Source organism: Sebastes umbrosus, chromosome 2 (assembly GCF_015220745.1).
Source record: "Sebastes umbrosus isolate fSebUmb1 chromosome 2, fSebUmb1.pri, whole genome shotgun sequence".
Lineage (NCBI taxonomy): Eukaryota > Metazoa > Chordata > Actinopteri > Perciformes > Sebastidae > Sebastes > Sebastes umbrosus.
The window spans coordinates 13017696-13033534 of NC_051270.1; the positions used below are offsets into that span (position 1 = coordinate 13017696).

Below are 15839 nucleotides of genomic sequence, written 5' to 3' on the forward strand. Positions count from 1 at the left end.
ATTCATGTTGCCTTCATTATTAGATGTGGGTCACTGGATAACTTCAAGAGCGCTAATTAAAAGAGCTCCCAGCACACCATTGCTTAGTAGTTGCGCACACATTACTCAAGCACTGCACTCGTGTTCCTTGCTGTTTCAGCACCATACTAAGCAAGCTACATGTTTACTACTGTGTTTTCTCTCCGAGGGTGAACCCTGAGAGATGATGTTGAAGGCCACGTAACACTGGATGGATAACAATGGAAATAATAAACCTCCTGTCGCATGAATCATACACATACATGTGTGTTTCACACTGAACTCTCTAATTATGTACAAATAGTTATTCAATGTGGTTGCTTCTTTCTGTTATTTATATTTATTACATGGCTTTGTTGAATACTCAATTCTGATTGGTCAATCACAGCGCTTTACAGTCCGTTATTTCTGTATAGCAGACCGCTGCTATGTATAACAGGCAGTTGCTATGGGCGCAGTCCTGATGTTGGACTCTGACAGACCGTATCAAAGTATTGATTTCCTAAGTAAGTAGCTGTGTAATAAGCGGGATAATATACAGCCAGCGGGTTGTTGTTGTGAAATAAACCCCTTCAGGGCGATGCAAGACCTGTCGGGGTTTATAATGACCGGCTCGTTGTACATTATCCCTTACAAATTTCATACCTTAAACACGAGAAAGATTCCAAACGGAGATTGCCAGAGAAACTTTCTTCTCTCCTTTTCTCCGTCCTTTGCCTTGAGTTTGGGAGGGAACTCATCAAAGACGTGCTGCACACTGAGCTACTTTTACAACCTCTCAGAGGTTATCTGCTGGTCCGTGAGGAAAAGGCCAACCGATCATTGTCAGAAGAGATAGAAGAAAAATAGCAGCTCCTAAATCATTTGGAATAATGAGTGTTGTCACAGTTAATAAAAGCAGTCAAACCACTCAGTGCTGTGCATCACAACAACAGGCCAATCCCACCGCTGGCTGGTTTGCGTATTAGACAAAAGTAACAGTGTAAGGAGTGCTTTTGCGAGAGGACAGGGGTGCTTTAGGAGTGAAGGCAATCCTTTTCTTGGGATGAATCCCTCTGTACAGACGCCATTTACATCCTCCTGCCATCCAAACCCCCCTCCCTCATTCCCCCTTCTGTCATGTAATCTACGCTCCTCTGACAGCACAGCCAAGGCCCGGTGGGAGAGTGTCTATCCATCTCACTACCCCAATCTGCCTCCCCTGTTTGGTTCCACATGAGCACTCAGCTGCTGTGACTAATTAAATAAAGCGCTGTGCCCTCTGCTTCCTGTTAGCCATGGCAAGGTTGGTGCACAGAGATGCAGCCGAGGAGGAGGAGGGTTGCTGAAGGAGGAGGGGACACAATAACAACTACCAAGCCTGTAATGATGCTTTGGTCCATGAGACAATAGACAAAGTTGATGCTGGCACGACCACAGTAGCTGTGTTGCTCACAGATCTTTAAACGATGTATAAAAACTCAAGTATTCATTCTTGTTTGTTCTCTTTTTTTCCAGCCATGACACTACTGTCAAGCTAAGGCCAAGAGAATAAAGGTGAGTACGACTCCAATATGCATATCTATGTGTCTGTAAGCGCACCTGTGTCTTTATGTGTCGCTCAGTTGTCACATTTTCTTTTCCTGCTTATCACAATTGCCTGGTATTCTCAGCAGTAATGCTCTGGAGGACACAGTGCCTCCGTAGGTTATGGGTAAGTGCTGCTGTAATGAGGCTAGGCTGCATTAATTCAGCAGACAGTCGGGAATATGAGAAGTCTTGACATTTTGATTTCAGGAATCACAGGGTCACTGGCTGATATGACAAATCTATTTCATTTTATCAGGCACGCAAACATAAATTCCCCGGGCAGCTCGAAGCCACTGTAAGAGTCTGATTAATGGTAAACATTGAAGGTGCGAGTCGTGTCTTTGTTTTTTATTCTGTCTGGAATTGTGCGTATTCAGTGTCATCCTCATGAACTTTTCAATCTGCCAACTTTAGCTTTGGTTTACAATAAGAGCCTTACATAATAAGTTGAATAGCATCCTTTTGCTATATTTAAGCAATGTGTCACTGCTTTTTTTGTGGATGTTTGGCCAATCTTGAACATTACATATGTAAGAAAAACTCCTTCAAATATACCCAGCATTGGAGGAGAAAAATAGTTTCTCTGCTACTTACACAGTAGTAACTTCTCCTTTTTAACAAGGGTCGAACTGACATTTTCCCTTACTTTGTTGTGCTAAAACATTGGTCCCAGTGGTAGTTTTACTTTTCTTGTTGACAAGAAGACTTGCAGCATGACCACAACCCTGACCTCACTGTATCGCCTTGGATCAGTTATCTAAAATGCACCAAAATACCTACCTTGCATGGCAGCTGGATTCTCGCGATGTCACAAGATCACACGAGAATTGTAGGATTACATGTCATACAAAAAATTCCATCTTATCTGGCTTCAAGTAATGCGTTTGTGTCCGGCAAGCCAGATCACGGACCAATCAGCGTCCTGTGAGGAGCCACTGGCAGCTACGGGCGTGGCTTATGTGTGTGTGAGACGACACAGAGAGGCGACTGTTCGTTCTAAACAACAATCGTGGCTCTGGAAGAGGTTAGCGTAGATGCTGCCATAGCATCAGTTATATCAGAACTGGAGAGTAATTCTTGATTGAAAGAAGAGCAAAGAACGGCACTGAAGGCGATGTTTTCGCCCTCAGTTAGTTTTGCTTTTGTTAGTTTAATTGACAGATGGTTCATCCATTCACCTGCCAAGTATTTTTTGAAAGTGCCTTTCCTTTTCAAAACAGTTTCCAGTGACGACTTCTCAGATGGTTCCATGTAACAAACCATCTGGCGGGTCAGGTTACAAAAATAAATGTATTGGTTGGTTGAGTGACACTTCATCAGACTTAAATATAAACCACCTACAGAAATATAGCGACGTATAAAAGTGGCCCCCGCAATAGCACGAAAAGCATATTTTACAGCATGATTTTATGCTCAATTATGGGAATACAAGTACAAGTAATATTTGCTTTTTTTTATTTTTTTATATTCCTCAGAGTAATAAGGCAAACTGTACTCTTTGTATGCAATGTGACCAGATATTCAGCACCATGGACAGTTCCACTTCTCACACAGTAGAAGAAGGTGGATGAAGGAAGCTGAGCAAGCTAATCTCAAATGGACTGTTGATATTGCTTGTTTACATGGAGAGATTTCTATTTTATTTATTTTTTTAATGATAATTTTTTTGCATTTTTTCCTTTTTTGGACAGTCCGTATTGAAGACAGGAGGGCGGTCCGACTATCCGATATATTTCTGGGTACTGTAACTGGCCTGCTTGATTTGAACTGTGGTCTGTTCTGGATTAGTAGATGACCCAGATTACCAGCCTGACAGAAGGAAGAGTGTTGATAACTGGGAACACAGGCAAACAGATTAGTAACTGGATTCTCCCTGTAGGACATGTGGAGAATCGCTATGTAATCTAGGAAATGGTGTGACCAGACTGAGAGGAAACCTTGTCGGTACAGCTGCATTACATGGAAACATCAAATAATATACACCGTATATGGTATCTCGAGAGTACTTGACTAGACATGCTTCCATGCCTTCTCCTGATATCACTGCATCTCCCTCTCTGAGGGTTACCTCCTGCTGGGCGCATGAAACGGTGGAGGTTGACCATTTTTGCTGAAGTGTGGATGGACTCACCCATGAGTAGTCCCTGGTAGACTGGTCTGTCCTCCCTCTTTTAGCTGCTATTCACCCCCATTTTTACAGACCAAAAGAAATCCAGATGTTCATTGGAGACCAGAATATTTATAATTTATATGTGGACTTAATCCATTTTCTACTGTTTCTATTTTTGTAGGAGTCTTAGGCCCCTCAGTTATTCTATGCTATTTGAGTATCATTACCGGGTGTTGGAGATCATTCTTATTTAGATGTTTCTCTCTTCAGTCTCCAGTTGTGAAAACAGCTTTCTCTTGACCATGTTTGAATGTCGTTGTCTCTCAGTGAGCAAGGACGATGGTGTTTTTTTCCCCACTTATATTGTCAGACTAACTGTATAGCTGTATTCCCTATTTCTTTAATGGCTCCGCTCTGGTAGCAGGCTGACCTGGACCAAGAGCAGCAGCAGTAATGCAGCGGTAGGCAGGCAGGCATTTCCGATAGTGATGGGAGCCAGGGTGCTGGCACTGTTGGACCCTGTGGCCCTTGGGGAGAAGTATGGGACACTCCCACTGGCCCCATGTTCACTCAACCACGGCCAACCTCTGTCCGACACTATATCCCTCCCTGGACCCAGCACATGGATCTCTATAGGCCAGGAAAGCCCAGAACCTTGGAGCTATTTCGGGAAAAAATATATAGTGCGGTAATCAACAAAGGACAGGAGTTGGGAGGGCAGGGGATATTTTTGTGTTTTGTTTTTTTTCTGAAGAGAAAACTAATTTCCCCTTTTGTTGAGACATGAATGTTTTGATGTCGGATGCTGATTTTTGTAGAGACATTTTAGAGGCACTCCATCAATTTTGATTTGATAGATATTGAAGTTTTTTGTCACTATGGCGCTGGAGTGATAACAGGATGGCGCAGCTGCTCTGTCTTTTTGTCAGAAAATGAGGCACAATTTGATAAATTTTAGCTATTGGTGAATATTTCCTGCTGTTTTGGACAATTTAAAAATGTATTCTGCTAATAAGGGAAACCTGTACTAGGAGTCCCCCACATGCTTAACAGCATCTTAGAAGCAGTGCAGATTTAATGTAGTCTGCATGCATGTGTTGTCCATGTCTGTGTACACTATGGGCACGCATCTATTGCGGAGGAGGCAGAGAAAAATAAACTGGATGATACTGCTCAGTCGCACCACTGTCTATGAGTCACACTTACTTCACTGCTATCTCAAATTAGCATACAGTATGGACCCACACTGTATCTGTTCTTTCCTCTTAACTCTTACTTTAATAACCAGCAGTTTGGTGTCAGTTATGTGAATACTTTTTATTACAAGGTTGGACAGTTACAGCTTGTTTTTATTATACCCTGACTGGTCATTGCCATAAAGCCGCAGCATGCAGAGTGAGTAGAAGATGATGGAAGGTGCAGAAAGTAATTTCCTGTAACTAGCCAAAATAAAGTCTGGCCAGTAGGAGTCAAAGAGAGGACATTTGTCATTACTGTAGTATCCACTGACCTTCACCGAGACTGTTATTGCTGGGTAATATCCTGCAAGCCCCTCGACCTCCCTGCTGCTGAATCATCCCGGATCAATTATTCTAATATTTGTGTGGCAGTTTTGCTATCGATTAACGCATTTATGCAGAGTGCAGCATATCTTATTTAATAAAGCAAGGCTCTGCATTTAATTAAGTCGTTTTCGAGCGCGGCGGCACTTTGTTTTCATAAACCCTTTGCCTTATCGATACATGTGTTCATTCGTGACTTATGTTCATCCACTCAAACTTTTATTGTTTCATTACTGGCAGCCCAGCACAGATAACAGTAAATGGCTATCTGCAGCACACTCAATATTTTGTAGATTGTTGCCGTCGTTAGTGGCTCAGACTCGCTGTGTGCTATCATAAATATTACATACTGATGATCATTATGGCAACTTTGTGGTTCTGGAAACTTAGACATTAGTAGAAGTAGCTGTGTTCAGTGAATAAAACTTGGAATCGACTTGTTGTCTTTGCCCTCTGTAAGCAGGCTTCTTCAGATTTATTTTAAAGGGGACCTATTATGTTTTTGTGCTTTTGCCTTTTCCTTTACCGTGGTCTATAGTTTTTTTTGTGCATGTAAAAGGTCTGCAAAGTTACAAAGCCCAAAATCAACTTATTCTCCCCCACAGAAACACTGCTCCTGAACTGCCTGAAATGTCTTGATTGAAGTCCCGCCTTTTCTATTGTAACATGGTGATGTCACCAAGTAGCACATTTGCATTACGCTAGTTTGGCACGCCCTCAAACAAAGCTAGAGCGGCGTCCAAAGAGTCCGGTTGTCCAATCATAACAGTGGGCCAGCTGACCAATCAGAGCAGACTGGGCTTTTTTTTTGGGGGGGGGGGGTGGCAGGAGCTCAAAAAGAACGTTTCAGACAGAGGGTGAAAAGAGGTGCTGCAGCACAGCCAGTACGAGAAAAAGCATTTTTTGAACGTTAAAGTATGCAAACATGTTCTAGTAGAAACACAAAATACAAGTATGCACCTGAAAATAAACATAATAGGTCCCCTTTAAAGTAAATCTTGATTTCACCTTTATGTATGTAGGGAGATGGTTGGTTGGACATATTTTCCTTCCACTTCATACTGAGCCTGCAGAGTTAACTCCTTACAGGCCAAGACTTCTGTCATAAATGTGGGTCAAAATCCTTGTTCTCCGTAGTACATAGCCTTGTGCAGCCATCAGCCAAAGCTAATGTGATGCTTCAGAAGACTGAGTGAGTCAGCTGGTTATTTTCCAAAGTTGTCTTTTTCGTTTGAAATTCCCTCTTTGCATTTGCCAGTGGAAGTGTACTCACAGATAGTTGCGTAATCACAGTGTCTGAATAATGCTGGTTCCAGTAACACTTAAAACACAAACAAATGATGAATATCAGTGTCGTCACATCACACAACTGACTCATCTGACATAAAAAAGTAATATCTTTTGAAGAAACATTGTCTTGAGAAACCTTACAACTTTCCGGGTGAAACTCTGCTTTGGACTGCTAGATCTTTGTTCATAATCTGCGATGGTTTTTGAAAGTCTTTTTTGTTCTTTTTTATGTGTAAAGGGTCAGCAAAGAATGGTATTGTGCAGAACCGTGGCCTAGACAGAGAAGGCTGCAAATGAGCAGAGAATAAATTTTCAAAGGCAGACATGAAGGGAATAAAGAAAACTCAGTGAAATGAGGAGCAGCGTGGACGATCCCGGTCATCTACCTGACGACTTTCGATGAATTCCAATGAGAGAGATTTCATTTTTTAAAGATAGGCCCTATAGGTGCAATTAGTGCTACATAATAGGCCTTTCCCAGCTCCTTCAGCAGAGTTGTGAAATATTGATTTAATTCACCCCTATATATTCACTTAAACTCTGAAGAATATATCTCGTTGTTATAGTCGTTTGCAGTAATAGCTCAGGGTTTACAAGTACAGACTGCACATAGGGAGTCCTTTCTCAAAGGATGGGGACGAGATAAAAAAAGGGGAAAAATTGAGTGAAATTTGAAAGGAGGAAACTAGTCTGAATGTATTTTAAAAGCCTACTGCGGCTAGCTATAGGAGATGGGATGTGAGCTCTCTGATAATCAGATTTTTTTGTTGGTGGGAAGAAGAGTGAAGGACTAGGAGAGACAGAGGGGGGGCTCCTCCAGTTCTTCTCTGCTGTATGTGGCAGGTGAGGCCCTGCAGACACTGATGATGTCAGACAGGACACTTACGTTGGACTCCCTCGAGGGAGGTGTCTTGAAGTGGAGCTTGACTCACTATTCCAGTATCTCTGATCTCTGCATTATTTATGCTTTTGTCTCAGCCATTTATCAGCATTTTTATACCTCGCAGCCTCATTCTACAGTACATCTCCTGTGATGGAATAGGCTGCAGCGATGATGGCCTCTGAGGGAAGCCAATAACTGAATATAGTAGCTCATATTGATATCAGAAAACTGTGGAATAGACAAGTGTGCTGCATAGCCGTCTGCATACCGTTGAGAACCTTGGCAAACATCCATTCGCATCAAAATAACGCACTGAAAAATCAAATATAACAAGGAAGATGCTGTGCTTGCTCCTCTTTCTTACCTTTTTATATACATTTTTAGGACATGAAACTGGTAATATGTGAGCTGTGTGGTAAGAGTTGCGCAGCCACTGAATCGCTGATCAATGACAGCTAATGAACACGGCAGGAGTTCTGCTCTGTTTGCCTCTCGACAGAGAGCTGCCTTCTCCAGAGAGCTCTTTTTCCTCCTGTTTTTGCCAGAAAAGCACAGGAGCCTTCATTGAAACCAACTGCCTCTGGGCTCAATTAACTACCATAGATTACTCATAATGCAGATGAGAGACTGTGTACAAGATCAGCGGTGTGGTGATGTCGAAAAACACACACTAATGGTGCATGCATTGATACAGACAGCTGGGACACTGTGGTGCTGAGACATACCATCAATGTATAGTTGATGAAAACTGCTCTATAAATAGGGCCGTAACAAGCAAAACAATGTACTGTATCTACTTTGATAAAAAGTGATTATCCCAATAATAAAAACAGACATTATCTACACGCACAAACAAACATCTATTCTCTGGGGCTATTTTATAAAGCTCTATATGAGCATCAGATGGAGCAATGAAAACTAATATATAAAAAGCAAAAGGCTGCACTGGATCTATAGTCTCCGTGATAACCTGCAATTCTGTTCAATTGTGCATTCATGTAGACAACTGGTTCCCAACATGGGATCCTGTCCCCCACTACAGGTCGCCAAAAGTTCACCGGGGGTCGCGAGGCCTTCTTGATTTAAAGGGCTAAAAGACTATATAGAATATACATTTGGCCTATATCTCAGCATGTCATTCATTTCTGTTAAGAAAACTAAATAAAAGAATTTTAAAGTTTACATTACTATTTAAGGTATAACCTTAAACAAAAATCTCACAGGATAAGGGCACGATGAAGACCTGAACACAAGCTATATTCTCAGAGCCTTCCCTCTCTCGACCTGCATTAGAAAAGTACGCAGTTAAAACAACAAATGACATCAAAATCTCAAGCTCCTGTATATATCCGGGATATTTTGGCTTCACTTTTGTCCAGTGGGAGACAGTGGAGATGCGTTGTCCATCTATATACACAGTCTATGATCCCAGCCTATTGTTTACAAAGGATAGCTATCAAAGAGAATCTGTTCAGCACCAGAGAATTTACAGATGGCACAAATCTAAATACTGAACAGTCCCCCCCCCACTGGGAAGGAAAGAAGCTAAACATATTGCTTATTGAACGGCGAGATGACTTTTATGTGTAGCTTTCTGAAGTGTGCACACATTATGGTAGAACTGCAGGAGAAGTTGCACATGCTCATACTGTATAGTGGGAGCTTAAACTTGCACGTCTCTGCATGCCAACCGACCGCTTCAGTGTTTTTTCTTACTGTAGAAGTAGATTAACTAATGAGATAAGGAGGACCATGATCAAACATGCGAAGCGAGAGAAATTATGCTGTCGAAAAGCATTTGATGACGCTGGCTTGAGAATGTTGTGGAAGGTGTTTTCTTTCAACTAAAACATCAGAAGTGATTGTTTTATTGTGTCGGGATGCACCGATCTGACTTTTTCAGTCCCGACACCAATAGCAATACCTGGGCTTTGGTACCGATCCGATACCAGTGTTTAATTAATAAGCCGTACGCCTCACTGTGTGGAAGTGACTGGGAACATTCTTTTATGTTGAAGGCAACATCCGGCTTGACTTAAGCATTGCTTTCCTAACTTTGTAAAACAAAATGTAACAAATAAAAACATAGATATATATTTACTGAATTGTTATTTATTATTAAAATAATCGTACACCAGCAAATTGGTAAAAAAATCTTCAAAATTAACAGGAATTACAATTCAAGTGTAAACCTTTTGAATGCAGCAATAAATTGGTCAAAACTTCAACAGAAATTCAAATTACAGTCTATAATGTATATAGTATATAAACATAGAATTGCATTGAATAGATCAGCCCTATTTTCACCAATTTCCCATCCAGCAATTTGAATCCGTATCGGCCTGATATCCGATCCGGTATCGGTGCATCCCCTTGTCACATGCAGCTAATTAGTGGTAAATTAGTGAAAATGTAGTCAGCCGGTTAGAAATTATAATTATATTCTCATTTGCTCTGGTTTGACAATATTTCAAATGTTCTGTGTATTCAGACTGTCACTGTTTGTAACTTGTAGCTTTTTCCATTGCTGTCTCCAGTCTGTGGTGTTTTTTTTTTAAGCAATTACCTGATTGTCTGTGTCATTTCCATCTCTCCATTTTCGAGTCTGTGACATTGGCAACAACAAGGCGTAGAGACACAGTAGGGTATCAGTAATCATCAGGCATCAATGGCTTGATGCTATAAAATTGGTACCAAACTATTTTTACACATCACAAAACAGTATCATATTCTACGTTATTAAAAAATCATTTAAAAAAAACAAAAACATATTTGTAGGTAATGCAGCTGAAAATGGTAAATGTGCATCTACTGTGATTTGTGGTTGTCACTGCAAAGTGCAGCATTGACCTCTGCTTATCCTCGATGGGCTAAAAGTGTGCAATGAAATAGAGCTGAATGTAAACTCATCGACATGTCACAGTCCGTCAGCTGTGCTCAGCTCAGCTTATAGGGTGAGAGTCACCTTCATGCTGCATCAGGGAACAGCACAGGTGCAAGACGGTGGCTTGGCATGTCCCCCTGTGCGACTCTTCATATTCATCCAGATTAACATACTGAGAATATTAGTGGTTTAGGGTAAATGATTGACTTGCCTCTTGAGGAGGCTGGCATCCCAGTGTGAACGCAGAATAAACTGTGACTCTTTCTTTTCCACTCCTTCTACCTTTCTCCTGGTACTGAGTTACCTCGCCTTCGGGGCTTACCACAGGAGTCTCTTCAAATGATCCTTTAGACTGAAGTGGAGAATCAAGATTAATGCACTTTCACGTCCCACCCAGGCTCCGGGGGAAAAAGTCTTATAATTAACACCAGGGGGGCTGCAGGCTGCTTTCGGAGAGAGGTCGAGGGGTGGGGTTCCTCGACCACAGAAAAACAGCTGATAAAGGTGTGAGATTTTTCGAGTGTGATGTATGCTGCTGCTTTGGAATAATAGCTGAGCAGTAACAGAATGACCTGTCAGACACCTCACCTGGCTTATTGTTATTGGTACAAAGTGGAGGGGCCTGTAGCAAGAGCTGCTGCATAACTGCATCATTCATAGTCATCATTGTTATACATTGTGACCTATGTGAATTATCACTGAGGCAGACGACTGCACTTTTTTTTCCAGTCCCGTATAGGCATCCCGTTCTCATTCCCCAATTCATCACATATGGACGCTTAGTCAGGACCCCTTGTCGTCACTTTTTAACACACTGGGTACCCCTTGGTGTCACATATGCCTCATTTCCACTGCATGGTTCGGCTCGACTCGACTCAACTCACTTTTGTTTGAGCCATCCATCCATGCCAACCTCCTCCCTACACGAATGGAGTGAATGGACGGCCGGAGCAGTTGACCTGAGCGTCTAGTAATGACATGGATGGGTTTACATTGGAGTAAGCTCAAAGCTTGGTACGCCGGTATGAGATGTCAAAAGGATGGGCCGATGCAACCTTGGAGGCTGTAGCTCGGAGGTAGAGAGGGTCGTCCACTAATCGGAAGATCAGCGTTTCGATCCCCGGCTCCTCCAGTCAACATGTCGAAGTGTCCTTGGGCAAGATACTGAATCCCAAATTACTCCCAAAGGCTGTGCCATCGGTGTGTGAATGAGTATTTAGATTAGATCCTGATGGGCAGGTTGGCACCTTGCATGGAAGCCTCTGCCATCAGTGTATGAATGTGTGTGAATGGGTGAATGCTGACATGTAGTGTAAAGCCCTTTGAGTGGTTGTAAGACTAGAAAGCTGCTATATAAATGCAGGTCCATTTACCATTTAGACTTGGGAATGAGAGCGGGCTGGTAAAGGCCTGCTCCTGCAGAGATTTCTACACATTTTCTGCAGCACTGTTGTCTGTTAAATAACTCTTACTTACCCATCCTGCAAGGGAAATGAGACACATGTAACCCGAATGAAATGTAACAGTCTAAAGAAATGCTAAAGTCAACATTTAAAAGGATAGTTTTGAGAAAATAGGCACATTTGTTTTCTTGACAAGCGTTAGATGAGAAGATTTATACCACTCTTCTGTATGATAAATGTGAAGCAGCTGGCTAGCTTAGCTTAGCTTAGCTTAGCTTAGCTTTACACAAAGACTGAAAACAACTAGTCCAGCTCTGTCCAACAGTTTTCCACTTCACAGCACCTTTTAAGCTCAAAATGTAATAGTTCTACCCTATAAGACATAGCGTATATTTCCCAAAAATATCAAACCGTTCCTTTAATTATCCCATTTTAGAAGACATTAGCTGAAAATAAACATTATTATTAAAAGCCTTTAAAACATTTTTCGGATACTTTATTGTGTTATCAGACACTAGCCTTAGCAACAAATCAGACGCCTTAATGTCAGACTTCGGAGCAGCAGTGATGGTGGTTTTATTTCTTCATCAGTTATAAATTAAGATTGGAAATATTAATTTCACTCACTGATGTTTTCGTAAAGTGAATTTACAACTTGTTTCAAAAAGAGGGGGCTGGAAGAAGGGAAAGACAATGCAATACTTAACTTTATTTGGAGGCATACACCGCACAGTTTACTTGAAGGCTCTGTACTTCAATGCATGGTTAAGCCTAATAATAATAGCCTCTTATATCTCTTCCCACGCTGATGATACTAAGCGCTATTTAGATATATCCCACACCACACCGTTTGTCTTCCGCAGTTCCCACGGGATCCTATTTCCATCTCCGCTCTCTACTGTATATTGAAGCAAATGCCTTGCATTTGTTGAAATGTAAATGCATCCATAAAAGCGGATCTTTGTACCCTCTATGAGTGGTATAATTATCCATTCCTGCACAGAGAAATTGTCACGGTGTGTTTGATCATCTGGTAATGATCTTTAAGTATCACCAAGGTGTAGCTGCTTCCTCATTATCCTGAATACTTCTCCAAGGTTATTCCCAAACATTTACTTTCATAGTCCCATGCCTGCTGTTTGTCTTTGATAGTTGCTCTGATTGTTGTTGTTTCTGTCTGTGTCAAAAAGCAGCGGGCCTGCTGTTTTTTAGGTGGGATGTTCCACAAGTATATAAATATAAAAAAGGGGGGGGGAAGTTACCGACGGGGAGAATGAAATATGGCACTTACATTTCAATGTAAATGAGGAAAGAAATGGGCCCAGTGTGGATTTACAACGGTTCATTAGATTGAATCCACTCTGCCGTTGTATCTTTCACGTGAACAATCTCCTATGGCCCGGGTAAATTAGTGTGCAATCTCGTGTACCTGCTGTAAATGAACCTGTCCATCAGCTTGTGTCTCAGGTGTTGGAGTGCAGGAATGGTTCTGCCCTGCCACGGCTGCTTTGGATTCTCAGGCAGAGAGAAGCTGTTTGTTAAACACTTTAGTTGGAGTTTACTTTTTGATTGCCTGTGTTAACAATCCCAGAAAAATATATATTTTCAGGGTGGTTGTTTTGTAAGACTCTACTGCTGCAGATGTTCATCCAGTTTCTTGGTAAAGGTCTTTCATTTCACCTCTGACCTCTGGACTCAACAGCGAGCGCGACTCCTCTTTTGAAATACAGATCCTCAGATCTCTCCAGGGGCACGGTGGGGTATTTGAATCTGATGAGAAAATGCATGTGTGAAAATTGACTTGTGTTCATTTGGGTGATGGAGAAGTTGGCAAGTCGGATTACTCTCTGACAGGGAGCAAATGGAAGCCAGGCTGCACTTTGAAACGCAGCGCTATATAGCTGCTCCTTAAAACAGATATTCTTCTGCGAGCGTTGCAATTTGCGAAGACTCCTATCGTTTAGAATGACAGACTTTATTACTGTTTCAGTTTTTGCTTTGACATTTTTGAAGCTGTTGGCAATGCCCTTAGGGTTTCATTTAGGATTTATCCACATCACGCCAGCCTGTCATGTGTAAAATGTAATAAAGGGATGGTAATGATTAGGAGGTAGGAGAAGCTCACTAACGGGACTATTTTTGTATTTCCTCTGATGGAATATTAGGATTGATACAGTGAGTGCTTCAAACATGAGGAAACATGCGCACAGAGTCAAAGCTATTTAAGTTTACAGTATATCTAAATCAAAAGTACATTCCTGACAAGCACGGTTTAGGTCTTAATGGGACACAGAGCATGAGCAGGGTATTTATGTTGGATGTCTCACCAGGAAGCACAAATTAAAAGATCCGTCCTGATGGGCGAGTCCACTGTTTTCATTTAGAAATTGCAGATATAGCTGACTGACTTGACTGATGTATCTAAAAGCCGAACCTCCGAGCATATAGCCAACTATATTGCCTTTAAAAGCTTCAAGTAGGAGAGCTTCATGTGTGACATAATTAAATTCCACCCAAGTTAATTCAAACTGTTTAATGATGCAGGGAGAACCATTTCTTTCGCTGTGCCAGCGGTGGGGCGGTCCGCGGGGGCCACGAGTGAGGAGAAGCATTAGAAGTTCAGAAAGACACTTGTGATAGAGAGAGGAGGATGTGAGAGACTTGAAGGTTGTAGCATCCTTGAAAACACAGCTTGCTATTGGTGTGTTTATTTAATAATGTCAAATTCGCTTTGTTTGTTGTTTTTTTCTTTCTTTTTTTACTATTATTTATAAAGATAATAGTAGAACATTATTAGTAATCTGCACGTGAGGCCAAATTTTAGCAGTGTGAGTTGCTCTGCTTGCTTTAGCTACTGGGTTAGCTGTTGGTTTCTGTGACCGTCCTGCAGTGTTTCATTATTTTTCAAAGCTAATAACCTCTCCCACGGTGAACAGCCTGACATTATACGTGTCGTGTGTTTGTGTCTTTTTCCAGGAGTCGGGGCCAAACGGCGGGTAGGAGATGAGTCTGGCGGGTAATCCCATCCATCCATCCATCAACCTGGAGACTATTCCCAGCGTCCCCTACAGAACGTCAAAGCCTCGCTGCGCAGAAGATGAGTCCATCATCTTCTTTCTAAGACTTTCCCCCGAGTTTCCATCAAAACACATAAACACATGATGTGCCATTATTTTTCTATTGCCCCCGCTCCCTTTTTCTGTCAATGGACGGTCGTGACGGCAGTGAGCGAACACAGCTGAGTGGGTCGTTCTGTGCGGTATGCAAAAGAGAGGCTCTCTTTGAAAACTACAGGATGTGACAGGATCCCTTCTCTGTCGCTGACATCACTCTGTATGGGTTGTGATGGGGCATGTGCCAGAGATCTCCTGTCTAATAGGAAGTGAGACACTTAAAGAGATGACCCTGCCTCAGTTGCCATCGCTGTCTCTCTGCCGGAAAGAGAGCTCGGCTCTCGCATTACTCCTGCACTTGCTAATTAGCGTCTGTCGCTGGAGTAACTTGTACCTGTCAGTGTGTGCCGCTCTCCTATATTCAGTAACTTGAGGGAATTGAAATTGAATGCCAGCTAAGCTCCAACAAACTGCAAATGGTGCATGGGATACACCCTGATTTCCTCACTGACCTGACAGCCTTATATGTAAGAAATTGTTTTTAATGAACACAGAGTATCTCAGCTAGTTTCTACTGCTGGTGTGGGATGTTTCATCTTTTACAGACTAGGGGGGCCATGCTGGTTGTTTATTGCATTTTTTTTAGGTACTCGAGCAAGTCCCCGTGCCATATGTCCATATGTATGAATGCCAAAGCCATTTGTGTCAGATAACCCAGTGCCTATTTACATTAAAGGGACATGGTGAAACTGCCTGGTCATTGGTAATTATTGGTCCCATTCCCGGGGCCACTTTGTGCTCGTTCAGGCAGAACAAGGTCGAGTTTATTACAGACATTTCTTCACCCACAGGATTAGCCATGCTGCTCAAATTCATCCCTCCACTTTTCCATTAGTTGATTTATCTGCCGACGAGACTATTCTACATAATGAGTAAAACATGAATTATGGTCAAAGCAATACAAATATTTCATTTACATGCAGATCAACACTGACATGTTGAATTGT

At 41.9% G+C, this 15839-nt stretch overlaps 1 protein-coding gene across 2 annotated transcripts in view; it reads left to right on the forward strand.

Annotated features, from left to right (window-relative positions):
- Positions 1-15584, forward strand: part of cd276 (CD276 molecule) — a 74865-nt gene extending 59281 nt beyond the window's left edge. The window contains exons 6-7 of one of the 2 annotated variants that reach the window (XM_037752454.1): positions 1516-1554; positions 14696-15584. In XM_037752454.1, the coding sequence (XP_037608382.1) occupies positions 1516-1538 (23 nt within the window). In that variant the 3' untranslated portion in view covers positions 1539-1554; positions 14696-15584. The remainder of the gene's footprint in view (positions 1-1515; positions 1555-14695) is intronic. The other variant, XM_037752444.1, reaches the window with a different exon arrangement.
- Positions 15585-15839: the final 255 nt, after the last annotated feature.